This window comes from Carcharhinus amblyrhynchos, chromosome 19 (genome assembly GCF_965287045.1).
Source record: "Carcharhinus amblyrhynchos chromosome 19, sCarAmb.v2.hapA, whole genome shotgun sequence".
NCBI lineage: Eukaryota > Metazoa > Chordata > Chondrichthyes > Carcharhiniformes > Carcharhinidae > Carcharhinus > Carcharhinus amblyrhynchos.
In genome coordinates this window covers 5,725,983-5,746,864 of record NC_137342.1, presented here as the reverse complement: position 1 = coordinate 5,746,864, position 20,882 = coordinate 5,725,983, and the positions used below count along the sequence as shown (strand labels likewise).

Here is a 20,882-nt window from a genome sequence, read left to right as displayed (position 1 = left end):
ATGGCCAATGTTCCACATTCGGAACCACCCCATCAGTTACTGTGGGTCTGTTTGCTGCCCTGAGTATATTTCAGTGCACCAGTTACCCCACCATTGTTTCCAATCAACTTGTACCCAAGAAATTTGCAGATAAGTGCGTCCTATCAACGGACACAGTGTGCAGTGTGCCAGTACTTAAGAAAATGGCCAATAAATCAAGTTACTGTGAAAATAATGTTCCCTTTCATTGGCCTGAGACCAGGGTTTAGATCAATTCAGGGCGCTAGAAGGAGAACTGATGCATTGTGCTAACGTGAAACAGCTTAAAATCTTAACCTGGATGGAGAGCTTTGAATTGTAAGAGCTTGCTCTAATAGGTGGCTAAGTAAATCAGCGTGCTATGTGATTATATAATCCTCGGAGTTAACAACAGTAAGCTGTGTTTGAAATTTTACTGCTTTCACTTCTCGGTAACTTGGGGTTTGGGACAATTTCACCTTAGATGCTGAGAGGGGGAATCAGAGGGCGCAGTTTCAAAATGAAGGCTCTCTCATCCAAGGCAGAGATGAAGAGGAGTTTCCTCTCAGAGGGCGGCACGGTAGCACAGCGGGTTAGCACTGCTGCTTCACAGCTCCAGGGTCCTGGGTTCGATTCCCGGCTCGGGTCACTGCCTGTGTGGAGTTTGCACATTCTCTGCGTGTCTGCGTGGGTTTCCTCTGGATTCCTCCCACAGTCCAAAGATGTGCGGGTTAGGTTGATTGGCCATGCTAAGAAATTGCCCCTTAGTGTCCAAGGTAGTGGAGGTTAGAGGGATTGGTGGGTATAATATGTAGGGATATGGGGGGTAGGGCCTGGGTGGGATTGTGTTCGGTGCAGACTCGATGGGCTGAAGGGCCTCTTTCTGCACTGTAGAACATTCTAGCGCAGTACAGGCCCTTCGGCTCTTGATGTTGCGCCGACCAGTGGAACCAATCTAATGACCCTCTAACCTAAACTATTCCAATGTTATCCATATGTCTATCCACTGACCATTTGAACGCCCTTAAAGTTGGCGAGTCCACAACTGCTGCAGGCAGGGCATTCCACGCCCTTACTACCCTCTGAGTAAAGAACCTACCTCTGACATCCGTCCTATATGCCTATCCGTCTATGTTCTAGGGTTGTTAGTGTTTGGAATTCTCTCCCACAGGGAGCAGCGGGAGCTGGACTATCGAACTTATCCAAGGGTGAGTCAGGTAGGTTTTGGAGGGTCAAAGGTCATGGGGGCATGCAGGAAAGTGGAGTTGAGGCCACATCAGGTCAGCTACGACCTTACTGCACAACGAGGGGCCAAGTGGCCTACTCCTGCTCATAATTCTTGGGTAGAATTTTCTCATTTTTAGACAGTTGCGCAGCGGGTGGGAAAAGCAGTGCGGAGATCGCTCAGTCTGAGGGAGTTCCCACAACGTCACACTGACAAACATCATCTGTAAAAAAATGACATCCATTTTCGATAGAGTAAAAATTTGATTTGATTTATTATTGGCACATGTATTGTTCCTTGCTCGCTATGTAGATGAAGCATACCATTCATAGAGTATGTACATAGAACACTACAGCACAAACAGGCCCTTCAGCCCACAAGTTGCGCCGATCATATCCCTACCTACCAGGCCTATCTATAACCCTCAATCCCATATACTCATCCAGAAGTCTCTTAAAAGACCCCAGCGAGTTCGCCTCCACCACCACCGACGGCAGCCGATTCCACTCACTCACCACCCTCTGAGTGAAAAACTTACCCCTGACATCTCCTCTGTACCTGCTCCCCAGCACCTTAAACCTGTGTCCTCTCGTAGCGACCACTTCAGCCCTGGGAAAAAGCCTCTGAGAATCCACCCTACCTATACCCCTCAACATCTTATAAACCTCTATCAGGTCACCTCTCAACCTTCGTCTCTCCAGGGAGAAAAGACTGAGCTCCCTCAACTTAACCTCATAAAGCATGCCACCCAATCCAGGCAACATCCTTGTAAATCTCCTCTGCGCCCTTTCAGAGGCACCCTTGTAGAGGAGAAGGAAAGGAGGGAGTGCAGAATGTAGTGTTACGGTCAAAGCTGGGGTGCAGAGAAAGATCAACTTAATGCGAGGTAGGTCCATTCAAAAGGAAAAAAGTGCTCTTGATTGGGTTGGTACGCGACCTCTGACTTTTGTATCTTTTTCTCGATGGATAGAGTTGGAAGAGAATGTATCTGGGGTGCGTGGGGTCTTTAATTATGCTGGCTGCTTTTCTGAGGCAGTGGGAAGTGTAGACAGAGTCAGTGGATGGGAGGTTGGTTTGCCTGATGGATTGGGCTACATTCACGATCTTTTGTAGTTCCTTGGGCAGAGCAGGAGCCCATACCAAGCTGTGATACAACAGAAAGAATGCTTTCTATGATGCATCTGTAAAAGTTGGTGAGAATCGTAGCGTACATGCCAAATTTCCTTAGCCCCCCCCCCCGGACAAAATTTAAATTTAATCTGGAACAATTTTATTATATTGAACATTTATCTTCCTGTCTCCTTTATGTAGGAAGAACTGGCCGCTACACACTTATTGAAAAATGGAGGGAGACGGAGCGATACCTGGCACCATACGAGAATCCATTAGGTGCCTTGAGTAAATGGGGTCAGTACGCCAGTGATGTGCAGTTAATACTACGTCGGACAGGCCCCTCACTGAGCGAGCGGCCCACCTCGGACAGTATCAGTCGCGCGCCAGAGAGAACTTTATATCGACAAAGCCTCCCGCCGTTGGCTAAGCTGAGGCCCCAAAATGACAGATCGCTAAAAAGGAAGGAACCCAAGCGGAAATCTTTGACTTTTACAGGCGGCCCGAAGGGGTTCATTGACATCTTTGGGAGGGGGAAGGACTTTGAGGTGAAGCACCAGGCCCTGGCCTCCAGGAGCACTGTGGAAGAGCTGAAGAAACTGGTCCACCTACAGAAGGAGAAGCTTCGCACCCTGGAGAGGCAACTGGAATCGAACAAGGTGGAAATGAGGTATTGGGAGGGGAAGGCTCACTCGCGGATGGAGGAAGAAATCCTGAGGCTGGGGCAAAGGATTAAAAAGAACGATGTTGAGATTGAGGAGGAGGAGTTCTGGGAGAACGAGTGGCAGATCGAGCAGGAGAACGAGAATCAGCTGAAGGAGCAGCTCCGGGAGGTGAAACTGCGCATCAAGGAATGTGAGGAGAAGGTGAGAGACTACACGTGGAAGATCCAGGAGTTAGGGGATGGCATCAGTGCCGAGAAGCGTCAGCAGGAACTGCGAGGGGCTCACATCAACGAGGAGGAGGTGACCGAGAACCTTATCAAAATCAAAAATGATATCGAACTCAAGTGCCAACACAGTGCCCGACTTCAGAACAGCCTACGGGCTGTCGAACGGACTCTAGGACAAGCCAATAAAAAGCTTCAGGTAACACGACTGATTACCCTGCACCCACTAATCAGTGTCACATTTAATCAGTCTTACATTTCAGGAGTATTTCTGGAATTTCCGTTTTTGCGTCCTTGGTAGAGTACTTGTCAGCCGTGTTAACCCTCCCCTTCGTTGTAGGGTGAGATGATGGCTGAGTGGTATTATTAATCCAGAAACTCAGCTAATGTTCTGGGGACCTGGGTTCAAATCCCACAGATGGTGGCATCTGAGTTCAATAGAATTCAGCTCCAGAGACCTGGGTTCGATTCCCGACTTGGGTCACTGTCTGCGTGGAGTTTGCACATTCTCCTCGTGTCTGCGTGGGTTTCCTCCGGGTGCTCCAGTTTCCTCCCACAGTCCAAAGATGTGCGGGTTAGGTTGATTGGCCATGCTAAAAATTGCCCTTAGTGTCCAGGGATGTGTAGGTTAGAGGGATTAGCAAGTAAATATGTCGGGATATGGGGATAGGGCCTGGGTGGGATTGTGGTTGGTGCAGACTCGATGGGCCAAATGGCCTCTTTCTGCACTGTAGGGTTTGTATGATTCTATGATTCAATTGAGTTCAATACAAAAATAAATCTGGAATTAAGAATCTAAGGATGATAAACCATTGTTAAGAACATAAGAAATAGGAGCAGGAGTAGGCCATCTAGCCCTTCGAGCCTGCCCCGCCATTCAATAAGATCATGGCTGATCTGAAGTGGATCAGTTCCACTTTCCCGCTTTCTCCCCTTAATTCCCCTGTCTATCAGAAACCTATCTACCCGTGACTTAAATATATTTAGCGAGGCAGCCTCCGCCACTTCAACGGGCAGAGAATTCCAGAGATTCACCACCCTTTGAGTGGAGAAGTTCCTCCTCAACTCTGATCTAAACTGCACCCCCCCTTATCTTGAGGCTGTGCCCTCTAGTCCTACTGTCCTTTCTGAGCGGGAAGAGCCTCTCCACCTCTATCCTATCCATCCCTTTCATTATCTTATACGTCTCTATAAGATCCCCCCTCATCCTTCTAAACTCCAACGAGTACAGACCCAGTCTATTTAGTCTCTCTTCATAGTCCAACCCCCTCATCTCCGGTATCAGCCTAGGGAACCTCCTCTGCACTCCCTCCAAGGCCAATATATCCTTCCGCAAGTGCGGCGACCAAAACTGCACACAGTACTCCAGCTGCGGCCTCACCAATACCCTGTACAGTTGCAGCAAGACCTCCTGCTTTTATATTCTATCCCCCTCACTATAAAGGCCAGCATCCCATTTGCCTTCTTGATCACCTGCTGCACCTGCAGACTGGGTTTTTGCGACTCGTGCACAAGGACCCCCAGGTCCCTCTGCACCGTAGCATGCTGCAGCTTTTCGCCTTTTAAATAATAATCCCTCCGACTATTATTTCTGCCAAAGTGGATAACCTCACACTTGCCAACATTGTACTCCATCTGCCAGGTCCTCGCCCACTCGCTCAGCCTACCCAGATCCCTCTGCAGACTTTCCACACCCTCCGCACAATTTGCTTTTCCACTCATCTTTGTGTCATCAGCAAATTTCGTTACCCTACACTCAGCCCCCTCCTCCAGATCATCTATATAAATGGAAAATAGCTGAGGCCCCAGCACCGATCCCTGGGGCACTCCACTAGCCCCACACATTACCCTGAACTGCTTCGTGACTTGGGAACAGGAAGAGGCCATTCAGTCCATCAAAGCTGTTCTAGCCTTCAGTTTAGGTTTAACCACCAACCTTGGTTCCTTCACACTTAATAACTTGGCGACTCAAAATATCGATCAGTCTGATTTTTCTTTTCATATCGTTGTTGAACCCACCCTGAGCAGCAGGAGAGAGCTCCAGAATTCCACTCGCTCTCTGCGTGACGATAAGGCACTTCATCCTTGAAGGGCCTCGATCGTTTTTTAAAAAAAATTACTCCATTCTTCAAGTTACAAAGTGTGCGGCGTGGTGGCGCAGTGGCTAGCATAGCTACCCCACAGTGCCAGAGACCCAGGTTTAATTCCAGCCTCGGGTCCCTGGCACTGTGGGGTAGCTATGCTAGCTACTGTGCCAGCCTGTGGAGCTTACACATTCTCCCCATGTCTGCGTGGGCTTCCTCCGCACGTGTCAGTTTCCTCCCGCAGTCCAAAGATGTGCAGGCTAGGCGGATTGGCCATGCTAAATTGCTCCTTAGCATCCTAAGATGTGGAGGTTGGGGATTAGCTGGGCTATGGGGCTAGGGTACTGGGGAGGCCCTGGGTGTGAGATGCTCTTTTGGAGACTCAGTGCAGACTCGATGGGCCAAATGGCCTCGTACTGCACTGTAGGGGTTCTGGATCAGGGCAAGCCATTAATCCACCTCCTTGCCTGCTCAAAAAAACAATTTGATTTGATTTATTGTTGTCACATGTATTAGCATACAGTGAGCAGTGTTGTTTCTTGCACAGTATACAGACAAAGCATACTGTTGACCCAAAAGACCGACAAAGCATACTGTTCATAGAAGACACAGAGGAGAAGGAAATCAGAAAGTGCAGAGTGTAGTGTTACAGTCATGCCTAGGGTGTAGAGAAAGATCAACTTAATGTGAGGTAGATCCATCCAAAAGTCTGATGGCAGCGGGGAAGAAGTTGTTTTTGAGTTGGTTGGTACGTGACCTCAGACTTTTATATCTTCTACCAAACAGAAGAAGGTGGATGGGAGAATGTGCGTGGGGTCCTTAATTATGCTGGCTGCTTTACCGAGGCAACGGGGAGTGTAGACGGAGCCAATAGATGGGAGGCTGGTTTGTGTGATAGGATTCTTTCATGACCCTTTTGTAGTCTCTTGCGGTCTTGGGCAGAGCAGGAGCCCGTACCCAGCTGTGACACAACCCAGAAAGAATGCTTTCCATGGTGCAGCTGTACAAGTTGGTGAGAGTCGTAGCAGACATGCCAAATTTCCTCAGCCTCCTGAGGGGTGTTGGTGGGCTTTCTTAACTGTAGCGTTGCCGCAATATAAATTGAATCTAATTCATGGCCCCCCCAAACGAGAGACATGCAAGTTTCATATCCCTTACAATGAATATCCTGTGTCCTGTGTGAATCTATGGGTGGGATTTTACAGCCTCGCTCGCTCCGAAACTGTAAAATCCTGCCCAAAGGCCGACGGACCTTCCCGTTGTCCGCTGTTGCCAATTCTGATTCCCTTAGCGGTAAAGTGGGACAGTAAAGTTCCAGCCTCTGACTCTACCCAAGAAAGAGCACTGCACCCCCTCTCCCTTATTCCGGACTCCCAGAACGAATCCTTTAATCAACTTAAACACTTCTCGACTGGAATGATGAATGCAAATCCTGCTGGGATTTGAACCCGTGACCTGTGGGGTTCTTGTCTAGCCCACGCCCTCGAGGGTCCCGCACACCATTTAGTGGCTGCCTTGACAGGGCCCTCGTAAACGAGAGGAATCCTACTCGTCCCTGTGTAGTCTATTTTTAAACCAAATGACAAGTCTGAGTGTGTGAGGGGTGTTGTTTGGGTGGATACACGAATGCTGCCAACTTCATTCGGAAAACTGAATCCAGCAGCTCAAAAACAGGAATGAAGAAAACGTGAAAAACAATCGTCAAATGAGCAGACAATCGGAAAGAATCAATTCTAAATTCGCAGAGACTTTCCGATTCCAAACATTTCCACAATTTTAGGGACTAAAACCTACTGAGGAATTACTCAGGCCCTTTCATTAACTTTGAAATGAGAGCCTTAAATACAAGTTTAGTGACCAATAAATCCAGGGCAATCTCTTTCCTTGCAGAGAGTGTTGAGAAGTTTTTTTTTATTTTCGTTCAGCCGATGGAGAGTCTCCTCTGCTTAGTCCGGTGTTTATTCCCCATTTCTAATTACCTGCGAGGGTGTGGGGGCAGTTGCTAGACTCTCCTTCATTCCTCTCATTTCCGCACCCACCCCCCTCTCGCCGAACCTCACCTCACGCCTCACCGCCCCCTCCCGAACCTCACACCTCACTCACCCCCTGCCCCTCACACCTCACCCACCCTGGCCTCCCCACCCTCCTCCTCCTCCTCTTCCCCCTCCTCCTCTTCACCTCTCCCCTCCCCCGAGGATGTGAGGGCAAAAAGCTGCAGAAATACAATTGAGCTTTGCCATTTATAACACAGGCCAGTGTGAGTAATTACATTGCTGAAATCCAAGCTTATCCCTCGCAGGACGCCACGATTCTGATCCCAGCTTTCCCACAACATTCGCTCTCGATATATCCCCTCACCGACACACCGTCCCCCCTCTCCTTCCCACCTTCACCTGCCCTCCAGTGTCCCTATCCCTCATTACAATTGTCTCTGGAGTCCTCCGCTACCTCGCCCTGGACCTTGCCTGCCACTGGGCTTTGGGTACACACCTCGCTCTCACCTGGGGCTCGCTACGGTCGCCTCTCCCTTGTCTTGGCCTCAGTCTCCTGCTGCCTGACTGAGCCTTAGCAGCCTGGTGTATGCCTCTCCCCATGCAGTGTGTTTCCCCTGCTGGATGCCTTTCCCCCACGCGGTGCTAACCTGCACATCCTCCCCTGCCCACCCCGTCATTCAGGACCCTGTGCCGAAGTTGTATGTGTTTCACTTGCTACCTTCCTGAATCGCTGTAGTCCGTGTGGTGTCGGTACCCCCACAGGGATGTTAGGGAGAGAGTTCCAGGATTTTGACCCAGAGACGGAGCAGCTGATATATTCCCAAGACTTGAAAGTTGTGTGTTCCCGTCTGTCTGCTGTCCTTGTCCTTTGTTTGGAAGGTGCGGTTGAAGGAATGGAGGATTTGCCACCACGCGGTGTGCTTGGGGCAAGTAGAATTGATGTGTTTAAGTGGAAGGGAGCCAAATGTATCCGGGAGGAAGGAATGGAAACACATGCTGATAGGGTGAGATGATGCGCTTTTGGATGTAACTCATTTATTGCCCTTCCTTAGTTGCCCATGAACTGAGGGCATTTGGGAGTCAACCACGTTGCTGTGGCTCTGGAGCCCCATGTAGGCCAGACCGGGGTAAAGACAGCAGATTTCCTTCTCTAAAGGACATTAGAGATCCAGATGGGTTTTTCCAACGATTGGTGATAGTTTCATGGTCACCACACTAATGTGACAGATTAAGGGTGACTCTGTGGCTGAAAGTAATAGAGGATTTATGGCAAATGATAAGTATTTACAATAAAATGTCAGACAGAATTAATTCTGGGACTGTACAATTCTCCTCCAAAGCTCCAACTGCGGGATCTCTCCAACCTAGGATACGCGTTCTTGCTCCTGATTGGCTTAGCTTCTCACCTTGGCAATCCATAGGCTCTGGCCCGATTGTGTTGGCACTTGGGTTACGTTGGCACTTGGGGAATGCTCCTTGAAGGAGCCTGACTATCACACCACACCCCAACCCCCCACCCCTCCCTCCCATCCCCTCCCCAAACTCCGGAATTCAGCCATGGAAGAAAGTAAGAACGTCATTAGCCTAGACAAACCGTTTTTTTTTTATGAAAGGAAATTTGGGGATACTCCAGGGGAAAACCTCACCGTGGGTTTAGTCGGATTCCTGGTAGAGAGCCTCGCTTCTGTCGTAGGCTCTTTGGAATTTGAATCAGGCTTGACGGATGCAGAAGGCAAACTTGTCAACCGGGGTCCCGCTCCTCCTGTAGCTGCTGACTCCTCCGTTACTGTAACCAAACCCCCCCCCCTTCCGGCTGTTCAAGTCCCAACCAGAATCCCGTTACCCAATCCTGGATCCTCGCATTTACAGTTCTCAACACCAGGTTAAGTTTACAGCAGGGGTGGCCCATTGTTCCCCTGTATCCATCAGTGCTCTCTCCTCAGAGGGTCTACATGTCATCGTTGTGTCTGCACGCCATAGGAGACGGGTCCTGTTCTCTCTGCAATCTTACCCACCATCCAAGGTGGTCCTGCTGCAAAGTTTTTGACCATGACTGAATCCTCAACTGTCTTTCTCCCTCGAGTTGTGATTTCCTTTCTGAGAAACTTGTCCAGTCTCCACCTTCCCCTGTCAAATCTGGAATCATCGTATCCAACCACATCTTTAAGCGGCATCCCGTCATAAGAAATAGGAGCAGGAGTAGGTCATCTAGCCCTTCGAGCCTGCCCCGCCATTCAATAAGATCATGGCTGATCTGAAATGGATCAGTTCCACTTTCCCGCTTTCTCCCCATAACCCTTAATTCCCTTATCGATCAGAAATCTATCTACCCGTGACTTAAACATATCCAATGAGGTAGTCTCCACCACTTCAATGGGCAGAGAATTCCAGAGATTCTCTGAGAGAAGAAGTTCCTCCTCAACTCTGTTCTAAACTGCACCCCCCCTTATCTTGAGGCTGTGCCCTCTAGTCCTGCTATCCTTTCTAAGCGGGAAGAATCTCTCTACCTCTACCCTATCCATCCCCTTCATTATCTTGTAAGTCTCTATAAGATCCCCATCCATAGGACACTCATGACCCCCCCCCGTGTCGTGCTTGGCATGGCATTGTAATACAACCAAAAGCTGTCCTTACGTAGAGGGAGAGGTTTATCGACTTGTTTCTTCATCGATGACTTGAATGTTGGTCCTGCACACTCCGCTAGCCGGTGGGAGGCTGGGTGGTAAGGTGCTGACCTAACACGGAGAATCCCATTTGATTTGACAAAGTTTTCGAATTTCCCTGCTGTGAATGACATGCCATCGCCTGACACTAAAACTTCCAGAGTGGCAAAAATTTCCCTTAACTTGTCCTGTTCCTTAAACAGTAGCTATTGTAGACTTCACCAACTGGACGTCCAACCGCTTAGAATGTGTGTCCGTTAATGTTCAAAGCACGTTGAATTCGATGATCAACCACGCTCACAATAACTAGCGGAGCAAGCTTGATGGGCCGAATGGCCTATTCCTGCTTCCAGTTTCACTGTTTCTGTGATTCAGAAATGGCCTGGTAAAGTCGGTATGTACTCCTACCCGGGGTCTACCTGGCCACTCCCAAGGACTCCAATTTGCCAGCGACAGTAAGGCCTGTCGCCACTCACAGCCAGAGCGTTAGCTCACCATCCTTTCAGTTTCCTTATCAATATCCAGCCATCAGACATAACCCTGCTTTGCCCTGGATAGGGGGTCGGGCAATTCTTGTAACAAGTCATCTCCCCTGGGGTGGGATTAGAACTTTAGTCCACCCAAACCAACACCCCATCTTCACGGGTTATCTCTGTCCTTCTGTGTTCATAGGCTTTAGACAATTCTGACATCTCATAGCGCCACCTTGCATTACTTTACTTCCAACTTGCAATAATACTGGGTCTCTTTCTATCCACATCCTTGCATGTTTAGCTCAGACTGGCAAAGCCTCTATCCGATACACTTCCAGCACTATCTCTTGTGGGGCTGGTAATGATGCTGCTCCCTGTGGCAAGGGCAACCAATGGAAAACATCTGCATTTGATGTGTGTCCCAGGGTGAGGCTGAAATGTATTCCTGTAGGCTGCTAACATAAGAGTCCATGTGTGCACCCTTAGCAGCTTCCCTGAATAAACCTAACAATGGCTTGTAGAACATTACAGTACAGTACAGGCCCTTCAGCCCTCAATGTTGTGCTGAGCTATGTCCAATCCCAAGTCTTTTAAGACTCCTGGATGAGTATATGGGATTGGGAGTTACAGATAGTTCTATGGCTTGGTAGGTATGGATGTGATCGGCGCAACTTGTGGGCTGAAGGACCTGTTTGTGCTGTAGTGTTCTATGTTCTATTATCAAGCTCTCCCACTCCCTATCATTCTGGTGTGCTCCATGTGCCTATCCAATAACCGCTTAAAAGTTCCTAAAGTGTCCGACTCCACTATCACAGCAGGCAGTGCATTCCACACCCCAACCACTCTCTGAGTGAAGAATCCACCTCGGACATCCCTCCTGTATCTCCCACCATCAACCTTATAGTTATGCCCCCTAGTAACAGCGACATCCACCCGAGGAAACAGTCTCTGCACGTCTATCGATCCCTCTCATCATCTTATAAATCTCTAAGTGTTCTGAAACTGTTGTAAGATGCCGTCCATAAATATACTGATGAAACGCGTTGGCTGCATTAGTGACTGCCAAGCTTTCTTTATCAGTCTGGGAGTATGGTTTGTTCCACATCTGATAATGTTCTCCATGGAAAGGCAAGAGGCCTTTCCACTCCATCAGGCATCCAGTGGGACAAAACTGTTCCCGTTCCACACAGTGATGTACGGAGGTTACTACCAAAGGTTTGGTTAGATCTACAAGGCTGATGAATAGACTGGGTCTGTACTCGTTGGAGTTTAGAAGGATGAGGGGGGGATCTTATGGAGATTTACAAGATAATGAAGGGGATGGATAGGGTAGAGGTAGAGAGACTCTTCCCGCTTAGGAAGGATAGCAGAACTAGAGGGCACAGCCTCAAGATAAGGGGGGGGGCGCAGTTTAGATCGGAGTTGAGGAGGAACGTCTTCACTCAAAGGGTGGTGAATCTCTGGAATTCTCTGCCCGTTGAAGTGGTGGAGGCTGCCTCGCTAAATATTTTTAAGACACGGGTAGATAGATTTCTGATAGACAAGGGAATTAAGGGGAGAAAGCGGGAAAGTGGAACTGATCCACTTCAGATCAGCCACGATCTTATTGAATGGTGGGGCAGGCTCGAAGGGCTAGATGGCCTCCTCCTGCTCCTATTTCTTATGTTCTTATGACTGCAGAGCCAGTTTAGTCTTTGTGTAGGTTTCTTTTTGTTCTTCTCCTCTGCCTCTGAGGTTGATGTTTCTTCAACAGCTGGTGGAGTGGGGCTAAAGTAAAAATCTACCACTCACCCTGCCAAGAACTAGCTTCACCCCCTGATATGTTTCTTTTTGGCTGAGGAACCTCCTTGATGGCTTTAACTAACTTTGATGAGTGACAGAGCGAAGTGCGCAGAGGACGCGGAAAGTCTGTAAAAGGGAAATAGATAGTCTCAGTGAGCGGGCGAGGATCTGGCAGATGGAGTACAGTGTTGGTAAATGTGAGATCATCCATTTTGGCAGGGATAACAGCAAAATGAACTATTATTTAAATGGTAAAAAATTGCAGCTTGCTGCTGTGCAGAGGGACCTGGGTGTCCTTGTGCATGAATCACAATAAAGTTGGTTTGCGAGTGCAGCAGGTAATTAAGGAGGCAAATGGAATTTTGTCCCTCATTGCCAGAGGGATGGAGTTTAAAAACAGCGAGGTTATGTTGCAGCTGTATGAGGTGCTGGTGAGGCCACACCTGGAGTACTGTGTACAGTTTTGGTCTCCTTACTTGAGAAAGGATATACTGGCACTGGAGGGGGTGCAGAGGAGATTCACTAGGGTTGATTCCTGGAGTTGAGAGGGTTGGCTTATGAGGAGGGACTGAGTAGACTGGGGCTATACTCATTGGAATTCAGAAGAATGAGGGGAGATCTTATAGAAACGTATAAGATTATGAAGGGTCTAGGTAAGATAGAAGCAGGGAAGCTGTTTCCACTGGCGGGTGAAACTAGAACTAGGGGGAATAGCCTCAAAATAAGGGGATTTAGGACTGAGTTGAGGAGGAACTTCTTCACACAAGGGGTTGTGAATCTGTGGAATTCCCTGCCCAGTTGAGGCTCCCTCACTGAATGTTTTTAAGACCAGGATAGATCAATTTTTGAACAGTAAAGGAATTAAGGGTTAGGGTGAGCGGGGGCGTAAGTGGAGCTGAGTCCACGAAAAGATCAGCCGTGATCTTATTGAATGGCGGAGCAGGCTCGAGGGGCCAGATGGCCGACTCCTGCTCCTAGTTCTTGTGTGTCTAAACCCAAAAGATGTAGCTTCCTCTGCCTGGAACATACACTTCTCCTGTCTCAGTTCACACCAGCATCTTTAAAACCTTCTCAATACTCCTTCCAAATTTGATCTGTGTTCTACAAGTGGGCTTCCTGTAATTAGTGCACCATCAAATTAAACCACAATCGTAGGATAGCTTTGTCCATTAAATGCTGGAAAATGGCACAGGCTGATGAGACTCCAAAAGGTAAAGGTCTGTACTGGGGTGAACCCTTGTGGGTGTTGATAGTAACCAGTCTTTGTGAATCCTCATCCAGCACCAGCTGCTGGCAGGCGCGACTGGGGTCTAATGTGGTGTATTTTAAAGTTCCCCCGCTAGTTTACGGTAGAGGCCCTCAATTCTAGAAATGGGCTGTCTGTCTATCATGTTTCTCTATTGATGATTAATCTGTAATCTTCCAATGATACATTTTGGAAGAACTAATGTAGCGGGGAGCTATACAATAAATGGCAGGGCCGTCAAGAGTATAGAAACACAGAGGGACCTGGGTGTGCAAGTCCACAGATCCCTGAAAGTGGCAGCACAGGTTGGAGAAGGTGGTGAAGAAGGCATATGGCACGCTTGCCTTTATAGGACGGGGTACAGAGTATAAAAACTGGAGTCTGATGTTACAGCTGTATAGAACGTTGGTTAGGCCACATTTGGAGTACTGCGTCCAGTTCTGGTCGCCACACTACCGGAAGGACGTAGAGGCTTTAGAGAGAGTGCAGAGAAGGTTTACCAGGATGTTGCCTGGAACGGAGGGTCTTAGCTATGAGGAGAGATTGGATAAACTGGGGTTGTTCTCCCTGGAAAGACAGAGAATGAGAGGAGACCTAATAGAGGTGTATAAAATTATGAAGGGTACGGATAGGGTGAACAGTGGGAAGCTTTTTCCCAGGTCGGAGGTGACGATCAGGAGAGGTCACAGGTTGAAGGTGAGAGGGGCGAGGTATAACTCAGATATCAGAGAGACGTTTTTTCCCCCAGAGGGTGGGGGGGCCTGGAACGCGCTGCCAGGTAGGGTGGTGGAGGTGGACATCGTTTAAGAATTACCTGGATAGTCACATGAGCAGACTGGGAATGGAGGGATACGAACGGATGGTCCAGTTGGACCAATGCACGGCACAGGCTTGGAGGGCCGAAGGGCCTGTTTCCTGTGCTGTACTGTTCTTTGTTCTTACGGTCCAGTCTGGTTTGGGTATGGAGACTGTGGGTGCTGCCCATTCAGAGAGTTGCACAGGTTTTATAATATCTAAATCTCCCAGACTCTCAGCTCGACCCGAACCGTCTGATAAAGCACTGGACAGGTTGGAAAAATGTAAGCATTGCATCCGGATTCAGATGGATTTTGGCTTTTGTTCCCCTTATTCGTCCTAATTCACTTTGGAAAACCTCGGACTATTCAGACAGCAGCTCCTGGAAACCTCCATTTCCCCCCAGGTTTAATATTCCCAACCAATCCAATCTTATCTACTTGAGCTAATCACGACCCACGGCTGCTCTTCTCTACACTCTTAAATGATCTTTTCTATTGCTCCCGAAACCACAATTCCTGCACAGGTAAAAACTCCTCGGGAATGTTTTCCCCCCACGTCGGAAACAAGCTCCCTCCCTCGGGCCCTCCTGGGCTCTTACCCACATCAGCCATTTCCCGTCACAAACACTTTACCTCATTTGGCATGACTTGCAACTCGCTTATACCCTGCTCAGCGCACGGGGTCTCCCGGGCCATCTCCGCAGCTTCTTATAAAGAGATTTGAGGGCGGCAGGGTAGCACAGTGGGTTAGCACTGCTGCCTCTCAGCTCCAGGGACCTGGGTTCGATTCCCGGCTCGGGTCGCTGTCTGCACATTCTCCTCGTGTCTGCGTGGGTTTCCTCCGGGTACTCCGGTTTCCTCCCACAGTCCAAAGATGTGCGGGTTAGGTTGGCCATGCTAAAAATTGCCCGTTAGTGTCCAGGGATGTGTAGGTTAGAGGGATTGGTGGGTAAATATGTAGGGATATGGGGGTAGGGCCTGGGTGGGATTGTGGTCAGTGCAGACTCGATGGGCTGAATGGCCTCTTTCTGTTCTGTACAGTTCTGTGTTGGATGTTGTTAGATTTTGGTGTTGGCCAGTAACCCCTCTGTACGATCAGGCTGTTTACACCACAGACCAATCGGTCTCTCAACACTTCTCCCAAAGCTGGGCTGAACCCACAGTGCTCTGCTATCGCTCTCAACCTGGCCACAAAGCCAGACTCTGTCTTCCCGGGCTCCCGCATTGCCGAATGTTGTATCTCTACATGATGATCCAGAGTGAAGGGTTGAAATGATTTTTTTTTTACCAACTCCACAATCTTGTCAAAAGACTGTGGCCTGAATTTTCCCAAAAAAATTTTGGCGTGTCCCGATCACTAACCCCCTGACCCGTATCTGACCCAGCCCCAATCCCCCGCAGCGTTGAACGCCTCCCCCTCCCAGCATCCCCTCCTTCCAACCCATTGGTCACCCCCATTCGTTGGCCTCCTGCACTGATCCCTATGCCAAGTGGCGGCGAGACTGCCACCAGTGGCCCCACCCTCTTGGCACTGCCCCATGGCCAATGGTGTAGTGCCAAAGTGTCCCCTGGGCATTGACACTTTGCCCCTTGGGCAGTGCCAGGAGCACAGGCTGGCACTGTCCAGGTGCCAAGGAAGCAACGCCCCTCCTATGCCCAAAACCTCTGGGGGACCCCAACTGCACCCCCCCCCCCCCCAACTTTCATTCCAGTAGTGTCAGGCTGCTGGCTCCCTGGGGTGGCACAGTGGGTTAGCACTGCTGCTTCTCAGCGCCAGGGACCCGGGTTCGATTCCCGGCTCGGATCACTGTCTGTGTGGAGTCTGCACATTCTCCCCATGTCTGCGTGGGTTTCCTCCTAATGCTGCGGTTTCCTCCCACAGCCTGCAAGGTTAGGTGCGTTGATCCGAACAGGCGCCGGCCGCAGTGTGGCAACTAGGGGAATTTCACAGTAACTTCATTGCAGTGTTAATGTAAGCTTTACTTGTGACTAATAAATAAAATTAAAAAAAAAACAGTAAACCCCGCTGGAGTGAGCCACTCTGGAGGCGGGGGATATTAGTGGGCCTGGGGATTTCGGTCTTGGGCTGGCTAATATCATTTACCATATATGGTAATTAATATTAGCATAATTTATGTGCCTTCCCCGCTGATTTCTGGTGTGGATTTGACGCCACCAGAAACCTGGTGCTGGGAGATGCCAGTGTCTGGCGATGATAAAGTTCACACTAAGCTGCAAGTCTTTGAGCCACAGACTGTGAGTAGAATAACCCTTCGCTTCTCTTCAACTGTATCCTTCATTCACTATAATGCAAAGGAGTGCTGTCCCTACCTTTCCACTTCAGGGTCAAGTGGTTAGATTTATCCAGGTGTTGTGTGTGTGTGTGTGTGTGTGTGTACCTTCTATCTTCACATTCTCGAAGCTCAGGTCTCCTCCCCCTCTAACTGCACACTGCGCTTCCCCCATGACTGAGAAAGATTTTCCTCGTTGCCAATGTAATAAATCGAGGGCGATTCAAAGTAACAAAGTAACAAATGCTAAACGGTTGCCAATGCTAAATAAGTCTTTACAACAAAGTGTCAGACTGAATTAACTCGGTGACGATACGTCTCTCCTCCCAGGCTCCAACTGAGGCATCTTCTTAACCTGGGGTACGCACCTTTGCTCCCGATTAGCTCAGTCTCCCACCTCAATAGCCCAATTGCATAACCCTCAGAATGTACCCTTAAAGGGGCCACGCTACCACAATTAGGCTTTTATAGAACCCTACAATGGAGAAAGAGGCCCTTCGGCCCATCGAGTCTGCACCGAACACAATCCCGCCCAGGCCCTACCCCTACATGCCTACATATTATACCCACTAATCCCTCTAACCTACACATCCCTGGACACTGAGGGGCAATTTCTTAGCACGGCCAAGCAACCTAACCCGCACATCTTTGGACTGTGGGAGGAAACCGGAGTACCCGGAGGAAACCCACGCAGACACGAGGAGAATGTGCAAACTCCACACAGACAGTGCCGTGAATCATTGAGTTCAAATTTCATCATCTGCTGTGGTGAGATTTGAACCCAGGTCCACAGAACGTACCCTGGGTCTCTGGATTATTAGTCCAGCGACAGTCCCACTGGACCACTGGGAAGAGGCTTAAGTGGAGTACAGATCGACTGAGTTGAGTGGCCAGTTTCTGTGCGATAAATTTTCTAATTCACTGCTGGAACTTTTTAAAGCATTAGAGTCAAAAGGTGGCTGGTAAAAGTGTGAGCCACTGTTTAAAATCCAATCAAACTACTGAACAGAGTAATGGTCTAAAGTTTATTTAGTAGTGTCACAAGTAGGTTTACATTAACACTGCAATGGAGTTACTGTGAAAATCCCCGAGTCGTCAGACTTCGGCTCCTGTTGGGGAGAATTTAGCACGGCCGGTGCACCTAACCAGCACGCCTTTCGGACTGTGGGAGGAAACCGGAGCTCCCGGAGGAAACCCGAGCAGATACGAGGAGAATGTGCAGACTCCACACAGGCAGTGAACCCGGGTCCCTCGCACTGTGCTAACTACTGTGCCACCGCGCTGCCCATCGGGAATGGGCACACGCTGAGCACAAACATTCAATTCCACTTGTTAATACGATTTATATCTTTGTCATTTCACTTTTCATCTTGATGTTTTATGAAGTGTAGGATTCCACTGTGCTGGGAGTTGGAATCCACCCTGACCCTGGGATTATGTGAACCCACTCGTAATCACACAATCTCCCCCATGTATCCTGTTTGGAAAATACCGAATGTGAATTACAAAAAGCATTACAAATCTCCTTTGGATCTCTCGCATTCTTCCCAAAAGTAATTCAATGAATAAGGTCTTCAATACACAGGTGGCGACAGAGGGAGAGTGCTGCCTGGTGGCCAGCATCTGTAACTACACCATGAGCCCGCAACCAAAAATCACTGGGGAAATTTGACACAGTAATTTATAATGACAAGTGTCGACAGTAATAGCAGAAAGGATGGTTTACAAACAGCAAGTGTGCACCCTTTACTTTGGTATTTCAACATTCCAGAGTGTAATCCTGAGCAGGAAAGTGGAACTGATCCACTTCAGATCAGCCATGATCTTATTGAATGGCAGGACAGGCTCGAAGGGCTAGATGGCCTACTCCTGCTCCTATTTCTTATGTTCTTATCAGCCTTTTGCAAAATTCTCCTGTTTGAAAATCCCCAGTTTGTGCTCCGGTAGAGGGTAAAATTGAAAATCAGACCACACAGCACGGCATTTGGTTTCTATTAAGGCTGGTAGCCGGGGTCCAGGGTTTGCTCAGATGGTCGGTTTGCTTCTGTGTGTTCCGCAAGCGTACAAACCTTGCCCTGTCCCAACAGGAGAGAGAGCTGGAGCTGGAGCAGTTAACCAAGGAGCTGAGACAAGTGAACCTGCAACAGTTCATCCAACAGACAGGGACAAAAGTCACAGTGCTGCCTGCTGAACCAGCTGACGAGGAACTGCCTCCCTCCCAGGAGAAAGGTGATGCCTTGCCTGTGTTTGGTTCATTTTCACTAAAGCTCTCACCGTGAACCCTATCCTTTGGCCCAGCTGGCCCACACTGCTGCCTGCCTATCACGCGAGTGAGATTCTAACCCTGTCTACTTGCCCTTAAACCATTTGTTGAACTCGCTGTTAAACGTTGACCTGTTTCAGTCTCTGGTTGGGAATTTAAACCTTGCAAACTTCTGTGCATAAAAAAAACCTCTTATTCTCACCCCCCTAAATCATTTACCTTTAATCTATAGCCTCTTGTTCAAGACTGGAGTGAGATTATTTGTGATCTGTCCCATCTCTTTATCATTTTGAATCTATCTAACCCCCTTCCTATCATCCAACCCTCAATGGGAAACATTTTTTAAACTTGCCTTGTCTTCTTATTTCCTCACTAATCTGCACCATCACTCAATATGTTTAGTTCAGTTTATTTATCAGCGTCACAATTAGGTTTACATTAACACTGCAATGAAGTTACTGTGAGAATCCCCTAGTCGCCACGTTCCAGCACCTGTTCGGGTACACTGAGGGAGAATTTAGCACAGCCAGTGCACCCTAACCAGCACATCTTTGGATTTGGGAGGAAACCGGAGCACCCGGAGGAAACCCACGCAGACACGGAGGGAATGTGTAGACCCTACACAGATAGTGACCCAAGCCAGGGATCGAACCCGGGTCCCTGACGCTGTGAGGCAGCAGTGCTGACCACTGTGCCACCACTAGGGTGTCGACTCCAATCAACAAGCCACACTCTATGGCCTTGCTTATTCACTTTGTATCTTCACACCCCCTGGGAGCGGTACGAGGAGTTTCGGGCTGGTTAGCAGCTTGCTCAGCCACTGTAAGAATGTTTCTTCCTTGGACTCAAGTCCTGGAGTATGGACTTGAACAGGGACCCTTCAGTGGGAGCGTTAGCAACGGAGACCTTCACACCCTCTCTCTCCCACATACACACCGTCTGCTCTCCTACACTCGCTCAGTCTCCCTGCCCCACATTCACTCACTCACTCTCTCTCACGCTCACTCTCAGGGTGGGATCTCCCGGCCACGCTCATCCCCAAAAGCAGGAAGTCCCACCCGTGTCAATGGACCTTTACATGATCCCCCTCCCGCCCACTCCGAGTCCTGTGGTGGGCGGGATGGGAAAGTTGCCCCCTTCAGTTGCTCCCACTCTCCCGCCCTCACATACACTCTGTCTAAACTTTTCTCCCAATTATTACAGTGTTGTGATAAACAATCTTGAAGCTGCTTAGATTTGTTTGTTGTCTGTAACTCATAATCAACCAAATTAAAGAAAAACAAAACACAAGATTCATTGGGCTTGCAGCCAGCTGAGTTAATTTGCTCTCGCTGTAACTGTACATTTCTCCAATTAGATATTCGATGGATTAAACAGAAAACAGTAAACTCTCTCCTAGTTGTGATTAAACACTGGGCTCTTTACACAAAGAGCACTCTTTTCACAGTTCCACACTTTGCATATGAACTAAGAGGGTGTCCAGGATTCCCCCAAACTCAAACTGGTTATTTCCAAATTCCAATTTATATACTGCGATTTTTAAATTTTCCACTTCCTGAGAATTGTGTTCACAGGAACTTTCAAACATTTTGCACGCGCGTGTGCACACACACACACACACACACACACACACACACACACACACGTGCACACAGACACAGACATATATATATACACACACACACACACGCTCACACACACACTCGCATGCTCACTCACACACACACAGACACATATATATATATATATATATATACACACACACACGCTCGTTCACGCGCACTCACACACACATGCTCTTTCTCACACACACACGCACGCACTCGCTCACGCACGCGCTCACTCGTGCACGCACTCTCTCACACGCATGCACTCATATACACACACTATCTGGAGCGGGGATTTTGGTCAGACATCATACCCAAGATTAAGAATTCCAACATGTCTGGTTTCAAATCACACTTTGAATTTAAAACAGTGGGAGCTATGGGCTGCATTAAGAGTGGAAACTCCTGTTGCAAAATCACAATTTGGGGGAAAAAGGAGAAAACATTAAAGCTAGCAACGC

At 48.7% G+C, this 20,882-nt stretch overlaps 1 protein-coding gene across 5 annotated transcripts in view; it reads left to right on the top strand.

Moving 5' to 3' along the window:
* rassf8b (Ras association domain family member 8b) overlaps nucleotides 1-20,882 on the top strand; it is a 129,632-nt gene that overhangs the window by 104,996 nt on the left and 3,754 nt on the right. For all 5 annotated transcript variants that reach the window (XM_080207183.1, XM_080207184.1, XM_080207186.1 and 2 more), the window contains 2 exons: nucleotides 2,534-3,420; nucleotides 18,639-18,780. In XM_080207183.1, coding sequence (XP_080063309.1) covers nucleotides 2,534-3,420; nucleotides 18,639-18,780 — 1,029 coding nt within the window. The remainder of the gene's footprint in view (nucleotides 1-2,533; nucleotides 3,421-18,638; nucleotides 18,781-20,882) is intronic.